Source organism: Empidonax traillii, unplaced genomic scaffold, assembly GCF_003031625.1.
Source record: "Empidonax traillii isolate 1590-97213 ecotype Southwest subspecies unplaced genomic scaffold, ASM303162v1 scaffold957:size654520, whole genome shotgun sequence".
NCBI lineage: Eukaryota > Metazoa > Chordata > Aves > Passeriformes > Tyrannidae > Empidonax > Empidonax traillii.
In genome coordinates, this window is record NW_020956150.1 from 63,270 (window position 1) to 81,479 (window position 18,210).

General features: G+C 54.2%; 3 protein-coding genes across 3 annotated transcripts in view; 2 read left to right on the plus strand and 1 right to left on the minus strand.

Annotated features, from left to right (window-relative positions):
- NXN (nucleoredoxin) overlaps nt 1–10,025 on the plus strand; it is a 48,568-nt gene extending 38,543 nt beyond the window's left edge. The window contains exons 6-8 of the mRNA XM_027903334.1: nt 4,035–4,214; nt 6,649–6,773; nt 8,975–10,025. Of these exons, the coding sequence (XP_027759135.1) occupies nt 4,035–4,214; nt 6,649–6,773; nt 8,975–9,157 (488 nt within the window). The 3' untranslated portion in view covers nt 9,158–10,025. The remainder of the gene's footprint in view (nt 1–4,034; nt 4,215–6,648; nt 6,774–8,974) is intronic.
- Nucleotides 10,026–11,104: 1,079 nt separating this feature from the next.
- Nucleotides 11,105–13,656, minus strand: MRM3 (mitochondrial rRNA methyltransferase 3). Its single transcript, XM_027903343.1, has 4 exons — nt 13,385–13,656; nt 12,477–12,721; nt 11,920–12,087; nt 11,105–11,734 (listed from the first exon to the last, which is right to left on the minus strand). Exons 1-4 carry the CDS (start codon nt 13,654–13,656, stop codon nt 11,196–11,198), a joined length of 1,224 nt encoding a protein of 407 aa, XP_027759144.1. The 3' UTR covers nt 11,105–11,195.
- Nucleotides 13,657–13,725: 69 nt separating this feature from the next.
- GLOD4 (glyoxalase domain containing 4) lies at nt 13,726–18,104 on the plus strand. The gene is made up of 9 exons (XM_027903341.1): nt 13,726–13,838; nt 14,206–14,255; nt 14,893–15,013; nt 15,464–15,608; nt 15,808–15,944; nt 16,103–16,189; nt 16,356–16,469; nt 16,557–16,643; nt 17,149–18,104. Exons 1-9 carry the CDS (start codon nt 13,749–13,751, stop codon nt 17,212–17,214), a joined length of 897 nt encoding a protein of 298 aa, XP_027759142.1. The 5' UTR covers nt 13,726–13,748; the 3' UTR covers nt 17,215–18,104.
- The last annotated feature ends 106 nt before the right edge of the window (nt 18,105–18,210 follow it).

The following is an 18,210-nucleotide window of genomic DNA, read 5'->3' on the forward strand; positions in this document are numbered from 1 at the left end:
TAATCCCTCCTTGGGGTCCTCTCCGAGCACCCCTTCTGGCGTGAGCTCAGGTGCTGCTGCTCAGCTCTGTTCCCTGACCTTAAACCAAGAATAACCATTTGCCTGCTTTAAATAGCCATCATTTGGCTGCTTAATTGCCTTCCCATGAGGCAGGAGCTTTCCAAATTCATCCGTCTTCTCCCCAGCCCGCACACAAACCTCTGCAGTGCTGGTTTCGGCTGAGAGCTGCAGGACTGCTGCCAGTTTCACTGGGACTTTCTGTAAATAAGGTGTCCAGACATGGATACTTGAGCACCAGGCATGCTGTATCCTGGGAAACAGCGACAACAGCTTTCCCTCCAACTCCAGCCGCTGGCTTCTTAAAGGTATCTCTCTTTGCTGTGTGCCGACCCGAAAGTGTAAATATTGGCTGCTCCCCTGCCCACCAACCCCTTCCTCTGCCCAGGGAGCTCCCATATCACCTCTGAATCCCAGCTCCGTGCAGACTTAGGGGTTGCCTGTCTGTTTGCAGTCAGGTTCTTCCCATCAGCTGTAACAAAAGCTTCCTGCAAACAGAGCTGGATGTCATGGGCTCTGCTCGTCACCGCGGGTGGTTATCCCACCGAAATGAAAAATCAGATCCGTGTAATCTCATCCTCCTCTCCCCAGACGACTCTGATGCTGCCACACAACTTCAGAGTTCCCTTTGGAGCTGCTCCCTTGCACCAGTGAGAGCGTGTAGCCCGTTCAGTGTCCAGGTTACCATCCTGGTGGTTGGGCTGTGAGCACAGCATGCACAGGGGGAGGTTTTCCGCTGTTTTTTGAAGGCTGGGTACTGAAACAACAGAAGAGCTTGTCTTCCCTGTCTGCTTTAAGTTCCTGAGTGGTGGAAAGCAGCAAGAGAGTAAAATCTCGTGTTGTTTTAGTCCTGTGTTGGCCCCTACAGCATTTGAAATCTCAGTATAAAATGTAAGTTGAGTTATTGGCCTTTATTTGGGTTTACTTGAATGCCTCTATTCATAACTCACATGCAGTCAGAGGCTGTACCACACCACCTCTAGTAAATTGCTTCTGGGTGCAGTTCTCAGGACTGTCCCGAGAAAGAGTCATGTCTTGTGTCGTGGCTGCTTAGAAATAATTCCCTGTTGTGTGAGCAGCTCCTGGTCCGTGCCTTTGGTGAAATCCCCTGGCCTCAGCTCCCCTTCCGATGGGATGAGAAGCAGTGATAAATTTTATGCTTGGTTAGGAATTGCCCCTTGTTCTGTATCTTACGAGATTCCTTTTGAGTTCCTGAATATTCCCCCTGGACTCCATGGTGCCTCTTTGGGATTTGCAATCCCTTCCAAACACCGTTTTTACTCCCCTGCCCCACGGTTTAGCCCAGACACCCACAGGTCACTCTCGCAGCCTGGGTGGTGGGAGCGGCCTTGAAGTCGCTGTTACTGGAGATTCCTGGAGCTTTCTCCCTGAAAAGATGAAAAAAGAGCAATAAAACTCACCACCCATCCTGTGGTTGGTGTGGTTGGTTCACGTAGATTGTGATTATGCACCCAGCAGACTTCACGCAGATGAGATTTCCGTGTCGGATGTGGGGTTTAACATATAAATATGTAAATGTCTTGCCAGGTTCGGTAACAAACCATTTGGCCCCGGTGTTTTCATAAAATGCTGGCCCCGTGGGAGCCAAATCCATTTTCTAATGCATAAAATCCAACCCAGCCCGTCTATGCTAATTCCCATCCAGGCTTATACAATATTCATTGCAGTGTCTGATCGCTGATTCCTCTTGATAAGTAAATTCTGGTGTTATGACTTCAGGCAATTACCAAAACCCCCGAAAGGCACTAAAATAACAAATAGTGGCTGGGATGAGCAGAGAGAGAGCTGGGGAGGGAGGGGAATGTATTTGGGTTAGTAGGTATGAATGAGGTTAAAGACAGTTTCCCTGATCCTGCAGGTCTGTATCCCCTGGAAAGAGGATATGTTTGGTAGGGAAGTAGTCACAAAGGTCACCTGAAGGCTGATCCTATGGGATGCCACCATGAGCCTGGTAAGGCTCCTGACCCCAGGGACTCGGACAGGGATGTGAATTACCTTAAAAACGACCCTGTTTTCTGATTCAGTTTTGTATTTGCAGCTGGAGGTTTAGTGGCTGGGTATTTGGGGTGGGGTGGGGTGTCTGCATATGCAAATCCGGTAAAATCTAAAGGAATGTTTTGAATAGTGCATGAAATCCTTGATAGCTGCAGAATCACAACGATCTGTGTCTACAGTGGGGCCTTAATTTTCCCAGATCAGCAAAGCTCATCTGACATCTCTGCCTGGTTGTGCTGTGTCGTTCAGGCTGACTGATGACCTGAGCCGGAGTCTCTAGAATGTCCCTCATGTATAATGGATGGAAAAGCAGACATTTGGGTTGGGAATCATAAATGGATAAAGATCCAAACCATGTGGGATGCTGAATACTGTGTGCTTCTGGCATCAGTAGTACTTTGTGCCTGTAAGGGCAGGGCCAGAGTGAGATTTCCCAATTCCTTCCAGTCTGTTTAACCCATCCCTGCCCTGGAGCTACGCTGAATACCAGCAGGCAATGAATAAGCTTTTTTGTGATACAAAATGGTTTTCTTGGCATACCCTTAGGATCTGCAAACCCAGCCATTGGGTGGGTTCCTGCACTGCTGCTCAGCACCAGCCCAGTGCTGTGCTCACAGCCCCGGCACAGCAGCAGGAATGCCGGGCTGGAATGATGGGAATGCAGCCGCTGGCCCGGACCTGCAGGCAGGCTGGGACAGACAGATGGCTGTGTATTTCCTAGAGAAATGCCTAAAATTCAGAGGGCTTGTGAGTAACCCACTGTTGTACAAACACAGGAGCGCAGAAGCCTGGCAGGGGCAAGGATGCTTAATGCCCAGAGAATGGCTCTGCAGGGTATTCCTGAGGAATGAGCTTTAAAATGAACCTTTGGGTGAGGGCAGGAGGATTTGAGTTGTCTCAGTTTGCTGGTTGTGGTTTGGGGGATGTTGCTGGTGAAGGAGATGCTGGACAGGGAGCAGGTCGAAGCCCGGGTGATGAGCAGCAAATGTCAGCACCTGACACTGACTCTGGTCACTCCACGTGTCCCTTGGGGCCTGATCCCAACCTCTCCCTTCTTCCTGCCTTGTGGGATGTTTCTTTGTCTCCCTGATGACAGAGGAACGATGTGCTTTCCAGATGAAGTCACCAATATGAGCTGCTCCTGCTGACCCGCCTGTGAGTGTTCTGTGGCCGGAAAGCCGGTGCCTTATCAGATGGGATGGTCACCAGCTGGTGTCCACCCTGCCCCACTGCCAGCTCCTCTGTAAAAGCTCCTCCTTTATGAGGCTTTCCAGCCCCATAGCTCAGGGCAAAGTGCTGCTTTTTCCCAAAGGTCAGAACACAATTGGATGTCCCCTGAGCCCCATCCTGCCCAGTGCCACAGTCCTGAAAACCCTGGATGTGGCTGCTGTGGAAGTGGCTGGGCTGTCGGTGCTGAGTGCTCGAGGGCTGGGGGGGTTCATGGAGGAGTCTGTAGCTGCTAAAATGTGCAGTGTTCATTCTGGGAAGGGACACACCCTGCTTCCTGAACGCTGCTGTCTCTGATCCATGTGTATTCCTGCGAACTAGGCTCTTCCAGCAGCAGCCGCGTCTCGGCACCGGGATGGGAGTGCACAGGTGGCACTTCTGCCTGGCACCGTGTGCGAGGGAGCCTGGGAGGAGGGTCCCTGTGTGGTATGGTGGTGGGTTTTGCATCCAGGAGCACCAGACAGCAGTGACCCCTGCCTGCACTTGGGCATGGAGAGGCAGGCAATGCCAGAGCCTGTGTCTCTGCTTCCTGCTCTGGCTCCTGAATTGCAGTGCTCTGCTAGGACGGAAACAGGATCCAGGGAGCCCGATCTCCACACCGTGAGCTGTGGAGAGGCAGCAGCTCTCTGGGCTCCTGCCAGAGCTGGAGGGGATAGGAAAAGGCCTCTCTCCCCACGCCCTGTCGCTGGCCGGTTCATGCTCTGGCTGATTCCCCCTGTTTTTTTCCATCACAGGCATCCCGACCCTCATTGTCCTGGACTCCAAGGGAGAAGTGATCACGCGGCAGGGGCGGGTGGAGGTGCTGAACGACATCGAGTGCCGCGAGTTCCCCTGGCACCCTAAGCCCGTGCTGGAGCTGACGGATTCCAACGCTGTGCAGCTGAATGAGGGCCCCTGCCTCGTTCTCTTTGTAGGTATGGAGCTGTGATAGCAGAGCCTGTGCTCGGGAAGGGGGCTGGGCTACCTGCCAGCTCTGCTGGAGCTGGCCATGGCACTGAGAACCTGCCTCTGGTGGTGGCCGTGTCCGTGGGAAGGGACATCAGCCCATTCCATCTCGGAGAGCAGCGCTCACGTGTCTGGACAGGCCACAAGGGAGAGAGCTCCCTGTGGAAGCCCCTCAGGACAGACACAGCCATGGGCTGCTGCAGCTTGCAGGGGTTTCCCAGAGCCTACTGTGCCCACGGATCTCCCACAGCTCCCAGGGTGTGATGAAGCAGCGATTGGCAGCGCAGAGGAGCTGTCATGCCAGAGGTGCAGTGGTGGCTGTGGACAGGAATGCTGATGAGGTGTTGGGGAGCAGCAACTTCAGGCACACGTGACATTCCGGAGGAGGCAGAGGAAGTGTCTTTGGGAGGGATTATAGCTCTGCTGGAAACCCCATCTCGGGGCTTGAGTCCTTGTGCTGAACAGGGCTGTGACAGAGGAGCCTCTTTCATGCTCTCTGGTCCTTGATTCCCCCTGTGGGGCAGTGGCTGCAGGACAGGGCAGGCTTTTCCCCAAAGTCCCCATCCCTCTTCCACTGCTAACCCATATGTGAAGGTAGAAACTGTCCTAGAGCTCATCTGAAGCAGAGATGGCTCTTTCCTCATCGCTTCCCTGCTAGCAGCAGACAGGTAAATCGGGAAAGGGCACGGCTGGATGAGCTGTACTGCAGGCTGAGCCCCGGGTGGGCAGCAGAGGGGTGCATACACATGCCCTTGGGTGCTCTGTGGTGCTGTGGTGGGGCTTTGCTGAAGATGCCCCCCTTGCCCTGAGCCTCCTGTTGCTGGGCAGGGGCCTGGCCCAGGGCAGGGCTCGTGTCCCGCTTCCTCGCATGCCCCTTGTGAGCAGCACACCCTTTTTTGCAGCGCTGATAACATGGCCCTCGCTCCTTTCCCTCTTCCCTTTCAGATTTCCTTTTGACCCTGGTTATTTATTCAGCAGAGCCCAGCAGGGGATGTGAGCACAGAGCCAAAAATCCTCTCCTCACGCGGGAAGGACCGGCTGGCCACGCCAAGCCTGATGGATTGGGGCTGGCGCTGCAGGCCTCTGGAAGGAGTTATTTTTATCTTGCTCTGAGTAAAGTTTTTCTATCACCTTGCTGCAAACAGCTCATCAGGAGAGCAGCTGGGGCTCTCCCTCAGCGCTTTTGGGGATGGATGGTCTCGGTGAAGTCTGCCAGCAATGTGCTGGGGCAGAGATGCAGCTGGTGCTGCATCAAGGGAGGCACTGGGGATGGAGGCTCCCGTCCAGCCCGTGTCCTGCTGGGGGGGTCTCCCAGCAGTCCAGTGCTTGTGCTGCACAGGCAGCAACACCCCCAGGAGAAGGCAGGCTTAGCAAGTGCTGGTGGTGAATAAATCCTGTCCAATCTATATCCTTCCCTGGAGAGGTTAGGGCTGGGTTAGCCAGAGTGTGCAGGGCTGCCTGGAGTGCCGCCAGCAGCCGATGTTTGTAGAAAAATCAATCCCTGCAGACACCCCACAACTCTGAGTATTTATCACTGCCATGCAGGACTGACCCTGAAATCCGGTGTGCAGCGTCTCTGGAATCTCCTGCTTTGCTTGGAGAAGCCAGGGAGGACAGGGAACAAGGGCAGAGAGTGTTATGGGCATGGACATCGCCTGTCCCAGTCGGGGGCTGGACCTGTTGTGTTGGGTGGTTACACCAAGGACCACGAGAGCTACACGTGACCAGGAGACAGGGGGCCTCTCTTCCACTTTCTTTCCTATTTTTTTTTTTTTTTTTTGGAATGCTAAAAGTTGTCCCCAAATTGGAATCATTTAATCTCGACGCTGCTCAAGGACGCAGACTCTCCTCTCTCCAGCTCAGTATTTGAACTTCAGTGGTGGCTGGTGTTTGATTGATGTTACCATCTCTTTCTAGTCTACCTCTGTCAAATCAAAGCCACCTTCACAGCGCTGCTGCCGCGGAGACTCGAGCAGCAAAGCTGCCGATCAGCCGTCCCGAGGCAGAGGGATGCTGGGTGGCGGGCAGGGGTGCCAGGCAGCCTCAGATCAGCGCCTTCCTTTGGTCTTCAAAACGTGCCAGCGCCGCAAAAGCAGCTTTTTTTTTTGCGCCTGTTTGTCCCTCTGCATCAGCAACAGCACCGGGGAGTGAGCACTGAAGCATTCGGGGAGCCGGAGTTGCTCTTCTGTTACGTGTTTCCCTGTCTCACATGAAAGGCGTGTTTCAGCTGCTCCCTAATTGCTACAGAGCTGTGTGGCTTTGAAGTTGGTGCTGGGCATCCGGGCCTCCCGTTTCCTGTGTGGTGGTGCTGTGGGATAGAGCGGCCGGTTTGCATCCGTTTGATCCTAACCTCCTTTTTGCCTTGCCTCTTTCGTTTCGTCCGCCCACCCCTGTGCCCTGCAGATTCAGAGGATGACGGAGAGTCGGAGGCAGCGAAACAACTGATTCAGCCCATAGCTGAAAAAATCATAGCCAAGTACAAAGCCAAAGATGAGGAGGCTCCGTTACTCTTCTTCGTGGCGGGTGAGGTAAGTGAGAGCAGAGCGCAGGGCTGTGTCCTGCTGGGTAGGAGGACTGAGCTGTGTTGGGGACTGCTGTTGCCATTGTTCAGGTGGGTAAACTGAGTCAGGGAACTACTGCAGCTAGTCAGGGATGACAGAGAAAAAGCAGACTTGAGGCCTGGCTCAGTCCTTGCTCTCTGTGCTGGCAAAGGGGTCCCAGATGTGTTTGCCCAGAGGTGGAAAAGCCTGACAGCAAGTGAGGGAGCTGCTGAGGACAGGCAGAGTGGGGCTGTAGGATGTGGGAGGGAGTGGAGCCACCATGGTGGGGCTTCCAGCCTCATGCTGTGCTACCTGCTGGCCCCTCGAGCCTTGAGGCTGCACGGGCAGGAAGGTAACTGGGCTCGGGAAGAGGAGCAGGCTTTGGGTTTCAGCTTGGCCCAGCCCATGAAACAAGGGCTGATTCCTGAGCTGGCCACGCTGTTCTTGGCTGAGATGGTATTTGGAACATGTGCAGACTGCAATGCTCAGGAGTCAAAGATCTGCAGGGGAGAATGGAAGTGGCAAAATAGGGCTTCTGCCTTCCCTTTCCCCCGTGCAGCAGGCACTTTGCCCTGCTGCAGCCTGGCCAACGAGGAGGGTTTTGTGTCAGGGTCAGGAAAGCTCCCAGTACCCTCCGGCCTGCAGTTCCCCTCCCACGTTGCTGCTCAGGGCCTGGGCAGGTGGCAGCGGCTGCGCCTGCTCCGTCCCTGCACGCCCACGTCACAGCCGCAGTGTGCCGTGAGCGGGGCCCTCCGGAGCCGCCCTGCGACAGAAGGGTCCCCACTGCCACACCCTGGCCCCCCCGGCCGGGAGAGCCCCCACCACTGCCTCCCACAGCCCCCTCGGCCCCTCCGCGCAGGCGCTCCCGCTCCCACCGCCGTAACGGGTCTGTGAGCGTCCCAACCCAGCCCCGCACCCTTGAATAAGTCCCTTGTTGGAAAGGCTATTTTGGGAGGGTCCGGGACCTTCCCCCCCCTCCCCCAGAGCCTGCGAAGCGTTTTTCTCCTGCTCGCCGGCTGTAGCTGGAACATTGCTGCTATTCATCCAGCTCCCGACGTCCCTGCGGCGGCCGGGACGAAGAATGGGGAGCGTCCGGCACGTCCCATTCATCCGTCACCTCAATAGCCGGGAGCGCTGGCCCCGGGTCTCCGCTGGCCCCCACGCACAAAGCAGCCTGGCCATGGATGGAGCTGGCGCCTCCCATTCCTCTCCCAGCACCGTCTGGACCGATTTTGCATTGATTAAAAATGTTCTCTGGTCCATTTGCAATCGGATAAAGGGCGAGGCGTCCCGGAGGCTTCCCGACACCTGGGCTGGGAGGCGGGAAGGGTGGGGGGCGAGTGCCGAGGCGACGGGCCCAGCCCTGCTCGCCCTTCCAGCCACGTGGTCCGGCTGCGCCAGAAACCCCTGCAAAGGAAGGGGAGGCGCGACCAGAGTCCCCCCGCGCTGCCGCCACGCGCTGCAGAGCCCCGGCCGCCAACCAGGTGCGTGGATTCTCTTGCTGCCTCTGGAAAGGGGTGCGGAGGAACGCCCTGTTTCGGATGTGGTGCGTCGTGGGCTTGGCCGGGAGCGGGAGATGAATCGCCCTGGCTTTCACGCTGCACGGCCTTGGCAGAGATACTGTTCCCTCTGTTCCCTCTGCCCAGAGCTGTGCTGTGCCTGGCTGAGGGGAGGGCAGCCCTGTAAGCAGCCTGCTGCTCTTGTGTGTGCCCAGACACGGGAACGTTCTGATGGGGTCATGGTGTTGGCTCACATCCCGTTCCTATTCTCTGCTTTGCTCTGGATGTGCTCCCGGATCCCTTAGGTGTCCCCTCCCCGTGAGCAATGAGGCCGTGGCTGTGCTGGCACAGGGGGCTGGCAGTTACCACATTCAGTGCTTGTCCCCAGCTCGTTGAGCTGTGAATGCCCCAGAAACTCCAGGATCATTCTGGGTGTGCTGGGAGCATGGACAGTGTTGGAGGAGTGTATGTCCCATTCCAGCCTGGGATAAATCGGCCTGGTTTGGTTTTGACATAAACCACAGGCAGGGCAGTCAGCAAGGCAGGTGCTGCCTGCTACACTTGTGGTCCTGCAGTGCTGGTGCAGAGCTGAATCCCTTGTGGGCTGGACCATGCTGTGGAAGCAGCAAACTGCTCCTGGTGTCCTGGCTTTGTTGATGACTTCCCTTTCCCTCTCCTTTTGGCCTCCAGGACGACATGACCGACTCCCTGCGGGATTACACCAACCTGCCTGAGGCTGCACCCCTGCTCACCATCCTGGACATGTCAGCCCGGGCCAAGTACGTGATGGATGTGGAGGAGATCACGCCCGAAATCGTGGAAGCCTTTGTCAGCGACTTTCTAGCAGACAAGCTAAAACCCGAGCCCATCTAAGGGGGCTTCCGCGCCAACAGACATTATTTAAAACTAGGTCTCTCTTCCGCCGCTTGTGGATTCTCCAGCGTGCCCTCACGCCCGACCCAGTATCCAACCTTCTTGTGGTGCCTTGTTTTACGCAGTGAATCCTTCTCCTAAGCAAACTCCTTGAGATGCACTTTCAGCAGGGAGTTGTTGGCGTTTGGAGACTTCGCTTGTGCTTCATGGTGATATATTCTCTAATAACCAGGCCAGAACTGTTACTGTATCGTTACTTTATACACGGCACTAGCTAGCAGGCAAATCTCCTTGCATGGTGTTCTTCCCAACGTATGCATCAGGCAGTGGATGGGGTTCTTGGGGCTCTTTTCTTCTCCTCTTCCCCCTTCCTTCCTTTCTTACCACCCCTGCTGACTAAATGACTTCCAGGAAGCAATAAGGAAGCTGTCCCCTTTGCCCCCCTGGCCGGTCCTTCTCTCCCATGCAAGTGCCCTGACAAGGCCAAGACAAAGTCTTAACTGCTGACAACCTCTGAAAGACCACAGCACAGCCAAGCTCTTCCTCCTGGGGGTGAGACCTTTCTGGTTGGGTTTCTCACCTCCCACTCCAAGCACCGACAGCCTTAGGCAGCACTGGCTGTGCATGTCAGGGTCCATCCGCCTGCAGTGGGTGGGTAATCCCTCTTTCCTTCCCTCTCTGAGCCAGGAGGAGGATCAACCACCGGGCTGCCCTCACCTCTTGTCTCCCTTGTGCTCCCCTTGTCCTCCCTCTCTGGTATGAATTGTCCTCTCCCCTCTGTGTTAGTTGATTGAGCTGTTTTTCGTAGGTGTGTCCCAAACTCAACGTTAATGGTGCTGTTCTTTAAAAAAATAACCAAAAAAACCCCCTAAGAAACCTAAGGAAAAAAAAAGATCTCTCTCCCTAAAGCAAGCAGCACAGCCGAGCCCCCGAAAAGTGACATTGTAAAAACTGTACATGGTGATTGGAACTTTGTAATAAAACTGTTACAATGACCTCGTCCCTGGAGGTGCCAATTGCTGCGTCCAGCTGTTGCGGGAGAGGGAGAGCTTGTGCCTGGGAAGAGGAGCCCCCAGCCAGACCCCAAGGGTAGGTAGGTGTCAGTGGCAGCAGCTCCCAGTACTGTGGGGACTGAACTGGGATCATATGTTCCCCCCATGGGCTCACACAGCCCCTGCCTGTGCCTGGTTTTTTGGGGGACAGGGTGGGTTGGTGCTCCCCAGGAGGGAGGGAGCCATTTGGCAGCCGGTGGGATTCTCCCAGCCTGATGTCCCATGCCTGAATAGCACGTCCTGTGCAAGCCACTGCTTCTCCCTTTCAGCTCATTAGTCAGCTATGGCAGGATTATGGCCTCCCCTTTTATCCAGCTGCAGCTTCCCACCCCGCCAGGAGCTGGGAACAGCTCGGCCCACATAAATCCACCCTGTGTTTTGCACGTTTCAGGGATTCTCGTGTTGGTGGTGATGAACTGCCTGGTGAGCAGTTCAAGGAGCAGCCCCCAACCTCCTGGCAGCAGAGCAGGCAGGACTGCTGGAGCTCAGACACCCCACCCCAGCCCCAGCTAGCCTGGCACGTGGCAGGCACCCGTGGCAAGGTTGGAGTGCTTGATAGAGCACAGGGTTTGGGTGAGCACAGGTAGGACCCATTCAGGTGGCAGCAATTTCCCACCCCAAACCCACAAGCAGCAGCCAGGCTGGGAAGGACACGCTGTCAGCGTGGCTGGGGCTGCACAGACGCTGCTGGAGCAGTTGTGCCCTGACCCCGCCCCGAGGTATCTGAGGCCTCCCAGAATCTGCTGGCTGAGAAGGGCCGGGCAGCAGCGAGCCAGCTGAGGGAAGGGGAGGGCTCCCACCCGGCCTTTCCCTTCTCACGAGCATCACCCTGCGGCTGCTGCGCCCACCAGGAGCCACACACTCATCCCAGCGCTGCCAGAGCCTTGAACACTCATTTACTGCAAACAGCCCGAGCTGCTCTTTTATTAACTCCAGGGGAACCAAAGGGAAGAGAAGTGCTCCTTAAGCACCCAACCCGCAGCAGTTCAGCCCGCTACAGGGACCTTCTGCCTGTCATCCTCCTGCTTGTGCCTCCGCAGCAGCTGCCTCTTCCCCTCAAACAGCACGATGGCAGCAGCAACAGCAGCGTTCAAGCTGTCCACGCCTGGCACCACAGGAATGACGAGTCTCCTCCCCCCCGTGCTGGCTGCGAGGTGCAGCGCGTCCGCGCTCAGGCCGTGGGTCTCGCCGCCGATCACCACGGCCACTGGAGTCCGTGCCCAGTCCTCATAGTAACGCAGCGTGGCCAGCTCTGGGATATCTGCCGTCTCCTCCTCATCCTCGTGCTCAGGAGCAGCCTCGGGTCTGGATTTCACAGGAGCAGAGCCAGCCCTGCCAGCCCCTCCTGGCACGGACGTGGCCTTGGCTGGAGCTCCCGGATCTTTGTTGTCGGCCACGCAGACCTGGGTGCCGGCAGGAAGGTTGCTGGGAACAGATTCCCAGTCCAGGTTGGCGACGATGGGCAGTCGGAAGTGAGCCCCCATGCCTGCACGGAGCACCTTTGGCTCCCATGGATCCACACAGCCTGAGGAGGAATGGGGGAAAAACACTGACAGAGCAGGGACTCCCACAGAGATGGGATTCAGGAGCTGCCGCTTCCCGCAGCGGATCACGTCTGTGCCAGGCACTCCTTACAAACTTGGGAGCATCTTCAAGCTCCTCATTCCCTGCCTTACCCCCAGAATTACTCAGGCTAAACTCTTCTCTTACCTTTGGTGATCAGCACTTTCTCACAGCCCGCTCCTGCTGCGGATCTCAGAATAGTGCCCAGGTTCCCCGGATCTCGGATATTGTCGCAGATGAGGAGCAATGGCAAGGAGTTAGTGAGCTGAGCGGCAGGGTAAGACATCTTGGCGTGGTCAGGCTTGGCAAAGATGCCTGAGGAGACAAAATGTGACAGGTTTCTGATTGACCCACTCCAAGGAGAAGGCTGGCTCTGAGTGAGTTGGCCCAAACCTCTCTAAAGATGTGCTGGAGGAAGCATTAGGAAAAGCACCACCTAAAAGAAGTTTGAGAAGAGTTTGTCTCTTTACAAGGAAAAGCATTTCCCAGCATGGTGCTATTAAAAACGGGTGTTAGCACCTTTGGTGTGCTCTAGGAGCCACATTCAGTTACCACAACAGGCCAAATAAAAGGGAATTCTCCCAAATATAGCACTTGTGACACAACATCAGAAGGACTAGGGAAAGGTTATAGAGGATCATCATCCTGAGTATGAAATAAGCTTCCCTTTGAGCAGCATTGTGCCTGTTCCCAAGGCAACTTACCAAGCAGCCCCTGAGGAGTTACGAGGTCAGACCAGACCTTTATGTCTTCAAATTTCACCTTAACCAAGCTGGCTCGTTTTATCTCTGCCTCAGGCAGCTCCTTCAGGTGCCCCACAGTGCTGAAGAAGAGCGTCTGCGGCACAGCTCCTGCCTCCAGTGCATCCTTGATCAGCCTCTGACCCTCCAGCAGGACCTTCCCGTGATTGTCCCGAAACTTCTTCGACTTGGCGATAGTCACCACCTTTCTGTGGGGAAGTTAATCAAGAGAGAAGGGCCATGACGCTGACAACACCTTCAGTCTGACCTTTGCCAGCCCCCAAGAGCTTCACTGGGAAGTCGCAAAGATGATCAGAGGGATGGAGAACCTCTGCTAGGGGGAAAGGCTGAGAGCTGGGACTATTCAGCCCGGAGGAGAAGGCCCTGGGCTGACCTTAGAGCACCTTTCAGTACCTGAAGGGACTCCAACAGAGCTGGAGAGGGACTTGGACAAGCGATGGAGTGACGGGACAATGGGAATGGCTTCCCACTGCCAGAGGGCAGGGTTAGATGGGATATTGGGATGAATCCTTCCCTGTGAGAGGCCCTGGCACAGGTTGCCCAGAGAAGCTGTGGCTGCCCCATCCCTGGAAGTGTCCAAGGACAGGTTGGGCGGGGCTTGGAGCAACCTGGGATAGTGGGAGCTGTCCCTGCCCAAGTCAGGGGGTAGAACGAGATGGAATGCTTTGGGTTGGAAGGACCTTAAGGACCATGGATCTGAGGGATCTGTGAAGCCCCCCAGGTACCTTCAGACCGTCTGTAACAGGCAGTGGGTGTCAGCCTCCCCCCCGAGCCCCCCAGGGTCGGAATTTTCCTCCCCTCCCGCAGGTGCGGCTCCGGCCCGGTCCCAAGGGGAGGTGGGATCAGCTCACCCCAGCCTGCGGTCCCCGGGCGCCGCCTTCTCGTACCACAGCCCCGGCCCGGCCGCGCTCCGCTCCACGGCGGGCGGCGGGGGCGGCTCCCGGCGGGGTCCCGGCGGTGCCTCGGCCGGGGCCGGGGCCGCGCCCGCCTTCTCCTCCTTCTTGGCCGGCGGCAAGACCCGCACGGGGCTCCTGCGGAGCGCCCGCACCCCGCGCCGCCCGGCCGGGCCCGCCCCGCGGGGCCGCAGCAGCGCCGGGCCCCACACGCGGCCCAGCGCCGCCATCGCCGTGACGTCACCGCCGCGCCCCGCCCCGGGGAGGAACGGCGGCGTGACGTCACGAGCCGGGGAGGGGTAGAGTGACGTCACGAGCCGCCATGGCCGCCCGCAGGGCCTTGCACTTCGTGTTCAAAGTGGGTGACCGGGCCCGCACCGCGCGGTTCTACCGGGACCTGCTGGGCATGAGGGTGAGCGGGGAGTGAGGGAGGGAGCGGGGGGGGGGGGGGGGGGGGGGGGGGGGGGGGGGGGGGGGGGGGGGGGGGGTGTCCCGGCCCCGGCGCGTTCCGTGCGCTCCGAGCACCCCCCGGGGACGCGGGGCCGGCTGTGGCCGCCGGGGCGGTGTCGAGCCCCGTGAGGGCTCCTGAGGGGAAAGGGGAAGGGGCGAGGGAAAGGGAGGCGGGAAAAGGGAATGGGGAAGTGGGGAGGGGGGGTGGGAAAAGGGAATGGGGATGAGGAAGGGGAAAGTGGGACAGGGAAAGGGGAACAGGGAATAGGAAAGGGAAATGGGGTCCACGTCATCCCCATGCTGACCCTCTTTCTCTCCCGATTCCAAAGGTGCTGAGGCACGAGGAGTTCGAGGAGGGCTGCAAGGCCAGTTGCAACGGGTGAGCGCCCTTGGGTCCCTTGTTTTCATGAAACACCTGCCAGCCATGTACTGCTATTGTAAAATAAGGGTTGGGATGATTTATTGTGCTGGTTTGTTTGTTGGTTGTTTTTCTTTTTAATTATTTCCTTTGGAACCAACAGACCCCCTATTTGTGTAGATATAATGCTTACATGGAACACTAATATTGCTGAGTTACACCCACAGATTGATACTCAACTTTATTAAACTATTTCTAAACTTACCAAGAATTACATTGCATTGATTTTTTTTCATGGGCATGGGGCTAACTAAGGTCTTGAGTTTGGAGTCCCTCCTGGTAGCCCCAAAAGCTTTTGGAAAGACAGAAGAATGGAAGAAAGAAGAAATAAGAATGCGTTTCTTTCTGAAAGGAAAGAAATTTTCCAGCCTGGTGCCCTTTCCCTCTCAGCAATAAGGAAGTGCTGATGTAACTCCAGCTAATGAGCAGCCTGTGCTCTTAAATTGTGGGCTGTCAATGAGGTAGAATTTTTTTGCCACGTGGTCAAATCTGCCGTTTTTTCACTCTAGAAATGCAATTCTTCCTTGAAACACACCAATATTTGCAGTTCATGTTGGTTATTTCTAATGCTCGTGACAATTAAATATGGATATTCCAGCCCTTACGATGGAAAATGGAGCAAAACGATGGTGGGCTACGGGCCAGAGGACAATCACTTTGTTGCAGAGCTGACTTACAATTATGGCATTGGAGAGTATCGCCTGGGCAATGACTTTCTGGTAAGTACCACTCTTGGCAGCAAAATCTTCTGATGATAAGCTTATTTACTTTAAAGGTTAGGAGTTTGTTTGCCATGTAGGTTGTACCAGCTGGTTTTTTATGCTGTTTGGTCCCTTAAACATTTTATTCTTGCTTTTGTGGCTGTCTCCAAACTGGAAGAGCAGAAACTAGAGCAGATTTGGGCTCACTTATCGTCCAGGAAACACTTCCTAGAGCTCTGCCTCTGCTATGTGTGTAGGACAGCTGGTGTTTGCTGCCAGATCCACCTTGGAATGGTTAGCTAAAAAGGATCTTGCTGTAGGAAAACACAATTATTTATTATTACTCGTGAGTTTTTTGTGATTTTCCTGCTGACAGCAGATGGAGATCTCGTGTTTCATCTATGAAAACACATGATGTCTTTGCATTTTCCCCGTGAATTTTGTGTGTCTCTGCTGTGTCCTCACCAGGGCATCACACTGGTGTCCAGCCAGGCTGTGAGCAATGCCAAGAAGATGGGGTGGCCCCTCAAAGAAGTCACAACGGGTGTCTTTGAAACTGAAGCTCCAGGAGGATACAAGTTCTACTTGGAAGACAAGGAGAAGCTCAAGCAAGGTGAGACATTTACCCTCACTCTTACTGGTGTTCAAGAGAGACTTACCACTGGGATATCAGAATGGGCTGTGTGTTTGATGGCATTTTATGAAACAGAGCAGGGTTTTGTAATTTCTTTGTTACTTCTCATGAGTGTAAAACTGTGCCTTTAAAACCGTGATGTATTTGTAACTAATTCCCAATTATTGCAATCCTCAAGATCCCGTGCTGAAGGTAACCCTGGGTGTCTCAGATCTGCAGAAGTCTATTAACTACTGGTCTGGTTTGCTTGGGATGAAAATCTATGAGAAGGATGAGGAGAAGCAAAGGGCTTTGCTGGGCTACGCAGATAACCAGGTCAGTCCTTGGAAAACTCATCCTAGAATCCTAAAAGCAAAAAACCTCTTAATTTAGGCGACTGTGTGCTTACTTCTGAGCATTTTAATTGAAGCTTGTGTATACATTCAACTGGACTTTTATCCCTACAAGCCAGGCTTGCTTTCTCCCTGTTTCAGTGTAAGCTGGAGCTGAAGGCTGTTGGAGGAGCTGTGGATCATGGGACAGCGTTTGGACGGATCGCCTTCTCCTGTGCCAAGGAGGAGGTAACAGCCACATTTCCCTTTCCCCTTTCCTTGCCTGGAGCTGGGGAGGTCAGCCTCTAATGTTAACAAAGTATCTCATGGGTGAACAAAACAATACCGAGCAGATAGTTTATCTTTTCTTGCAGTGGGGAATACAAGGTTGATTTTTGTTTGTTTTCTGTTCAAGTTGCCCAGCATTGAAGCGCTGATGAAAAAGGAGAATCAGAAAATCTTGACACCCCTGGTGAGCTTGGACACGCCTGGCAAAGCCACGGTGCAAGTGATTATTTTGGCTGATCCTGTGAGTAACGCTGGAAATGAGGATGAGATTCAGTTTAAATTTCTCTCTGCCTTTTGTCTAACTGACCTGCTCTTAAACTTGGTTTAGGACGGCCACGAAATCTGTTTCGTGGGAGATGAAGCCTTTAGAGACCTGTCCAAGGTGGACCCTAACGGTGACAAGCTATTGGATGATGTAAGTAATGCTGCCTGCACATTCATTTTCTTCCTGATTATAGTTAGCTGTAGAGCCTTAATTTTCATCCCATGTTGAGTTTTTCCAAGAAGCAAATCACCCAGGCTTGATGAGGAAAATAAATCAGTTTTTAAACTCACTTGTTGCCCTGTGTGGAGTTTTCCAGCCTCGCTCTCCGGGCAGCTGGGTGATGGCATTTCTTGCTGGCCACTTCAACAACACTTTGGTGTAAATTACTGCAAAAAGTGACTTTTGAGCTTCAGTAGCATCAGTGCAGCTGGACATCCCCTGGAGGCAGAGGGACATTCCCTGGGATGGAATTGGAGCTCTGGGGGAAGGCTGTGTCCAAACTGTCCTGGTTTGCTCTTGTATCAACCAGTAATTCTTTATTTGCTGTGCCAGGGAACAGTGTCTGTTCTCTTTACTAGCAGCTAAAAGAAAATAATTTATCCATCAAAATAGCTTTCTCACTGCTCTGACCACGTTCATGCTTGTCTTTGTGCAGGCCATGGCTGCGGACAACAGTGACAAGTGGTTTGCCGAACATAAAATGAAGAAGGTTTCAGCTTAGCTGGAGGAAAGGACGGGGCTGCTCCTTTGTGCCTTGGACTTCATCCAGGAAAATGCCAATCCTGTGGAATGTGTTGCCCTGCCCTCCCAATCTGAGGGTGCTGGCTGGTCGGTTGGTTTGATTTGAGCTGATGTCTGTGACTGCTGCTCTCTCCTTTCAAGCAAGTGACATGTTCTCCTTCCTAAAAATCAGGCTGTGCATTGAGGAGCAGGCTGAGCACAGGGCTTCAGGTCCAGGGATCATCAGTTAAGAAAACCTCACGTTTCTGTGTTGTTATACTTGGAAAAGAGATCAATAGATACGTTATAATATCTAATTTTCTAATGAATATGCTTTAACTGTCCTGGAATTGCTGCTCAGAGAAGAGATTTTCTGTGGCTGTGGGTACTGCACATGCCTTGCTCCAGTGGCAAAATGTGGGGCTGTGTGTGGAGAACTGGAGCAGTTCAGCTCTCAGAATGTTTATTGGGAACAAAGAAATGCCAAATCCTGTGAATATTCTACTCCTTATTTTCATTCCTGGATGCTTCCCCAGCTCTCGAGGTGAAATGTTCGCTTGAGAAGGCCGGGGTGTGTTTCTCACTGGGATTGTGATATTGATGTGGTGGTTTCCACCCCTCCCCAAGGAGCTTTCCACATTCCAGGAGGGAGCTGAGGCTGCGCTTTGGGGGGTGTTTTTTCAGTTGTGCATCGATCAAGTTAAATGTGTCACATGTGAGCTGTGCCCTGAAATGAAACAAAAAATGGTTGGGGAGGATGGTTTGGGTGCCCACCTGCTGTGCCACTGCACCAGGGGTTTCCCTCGCTGTTAATTGCATATCCGGGCAAAATAATTAATTACTTAATTGATTGTCAATAAACTTATTGAAAGTAAAATATAAGTGCAACACGCTATAATATGTGGTATACATAATTATGTTATATATTACGTATAATGTAACACATCATAATGTAGAAATACAACATAATAATAGAAATTACAGTGCATTATAATAT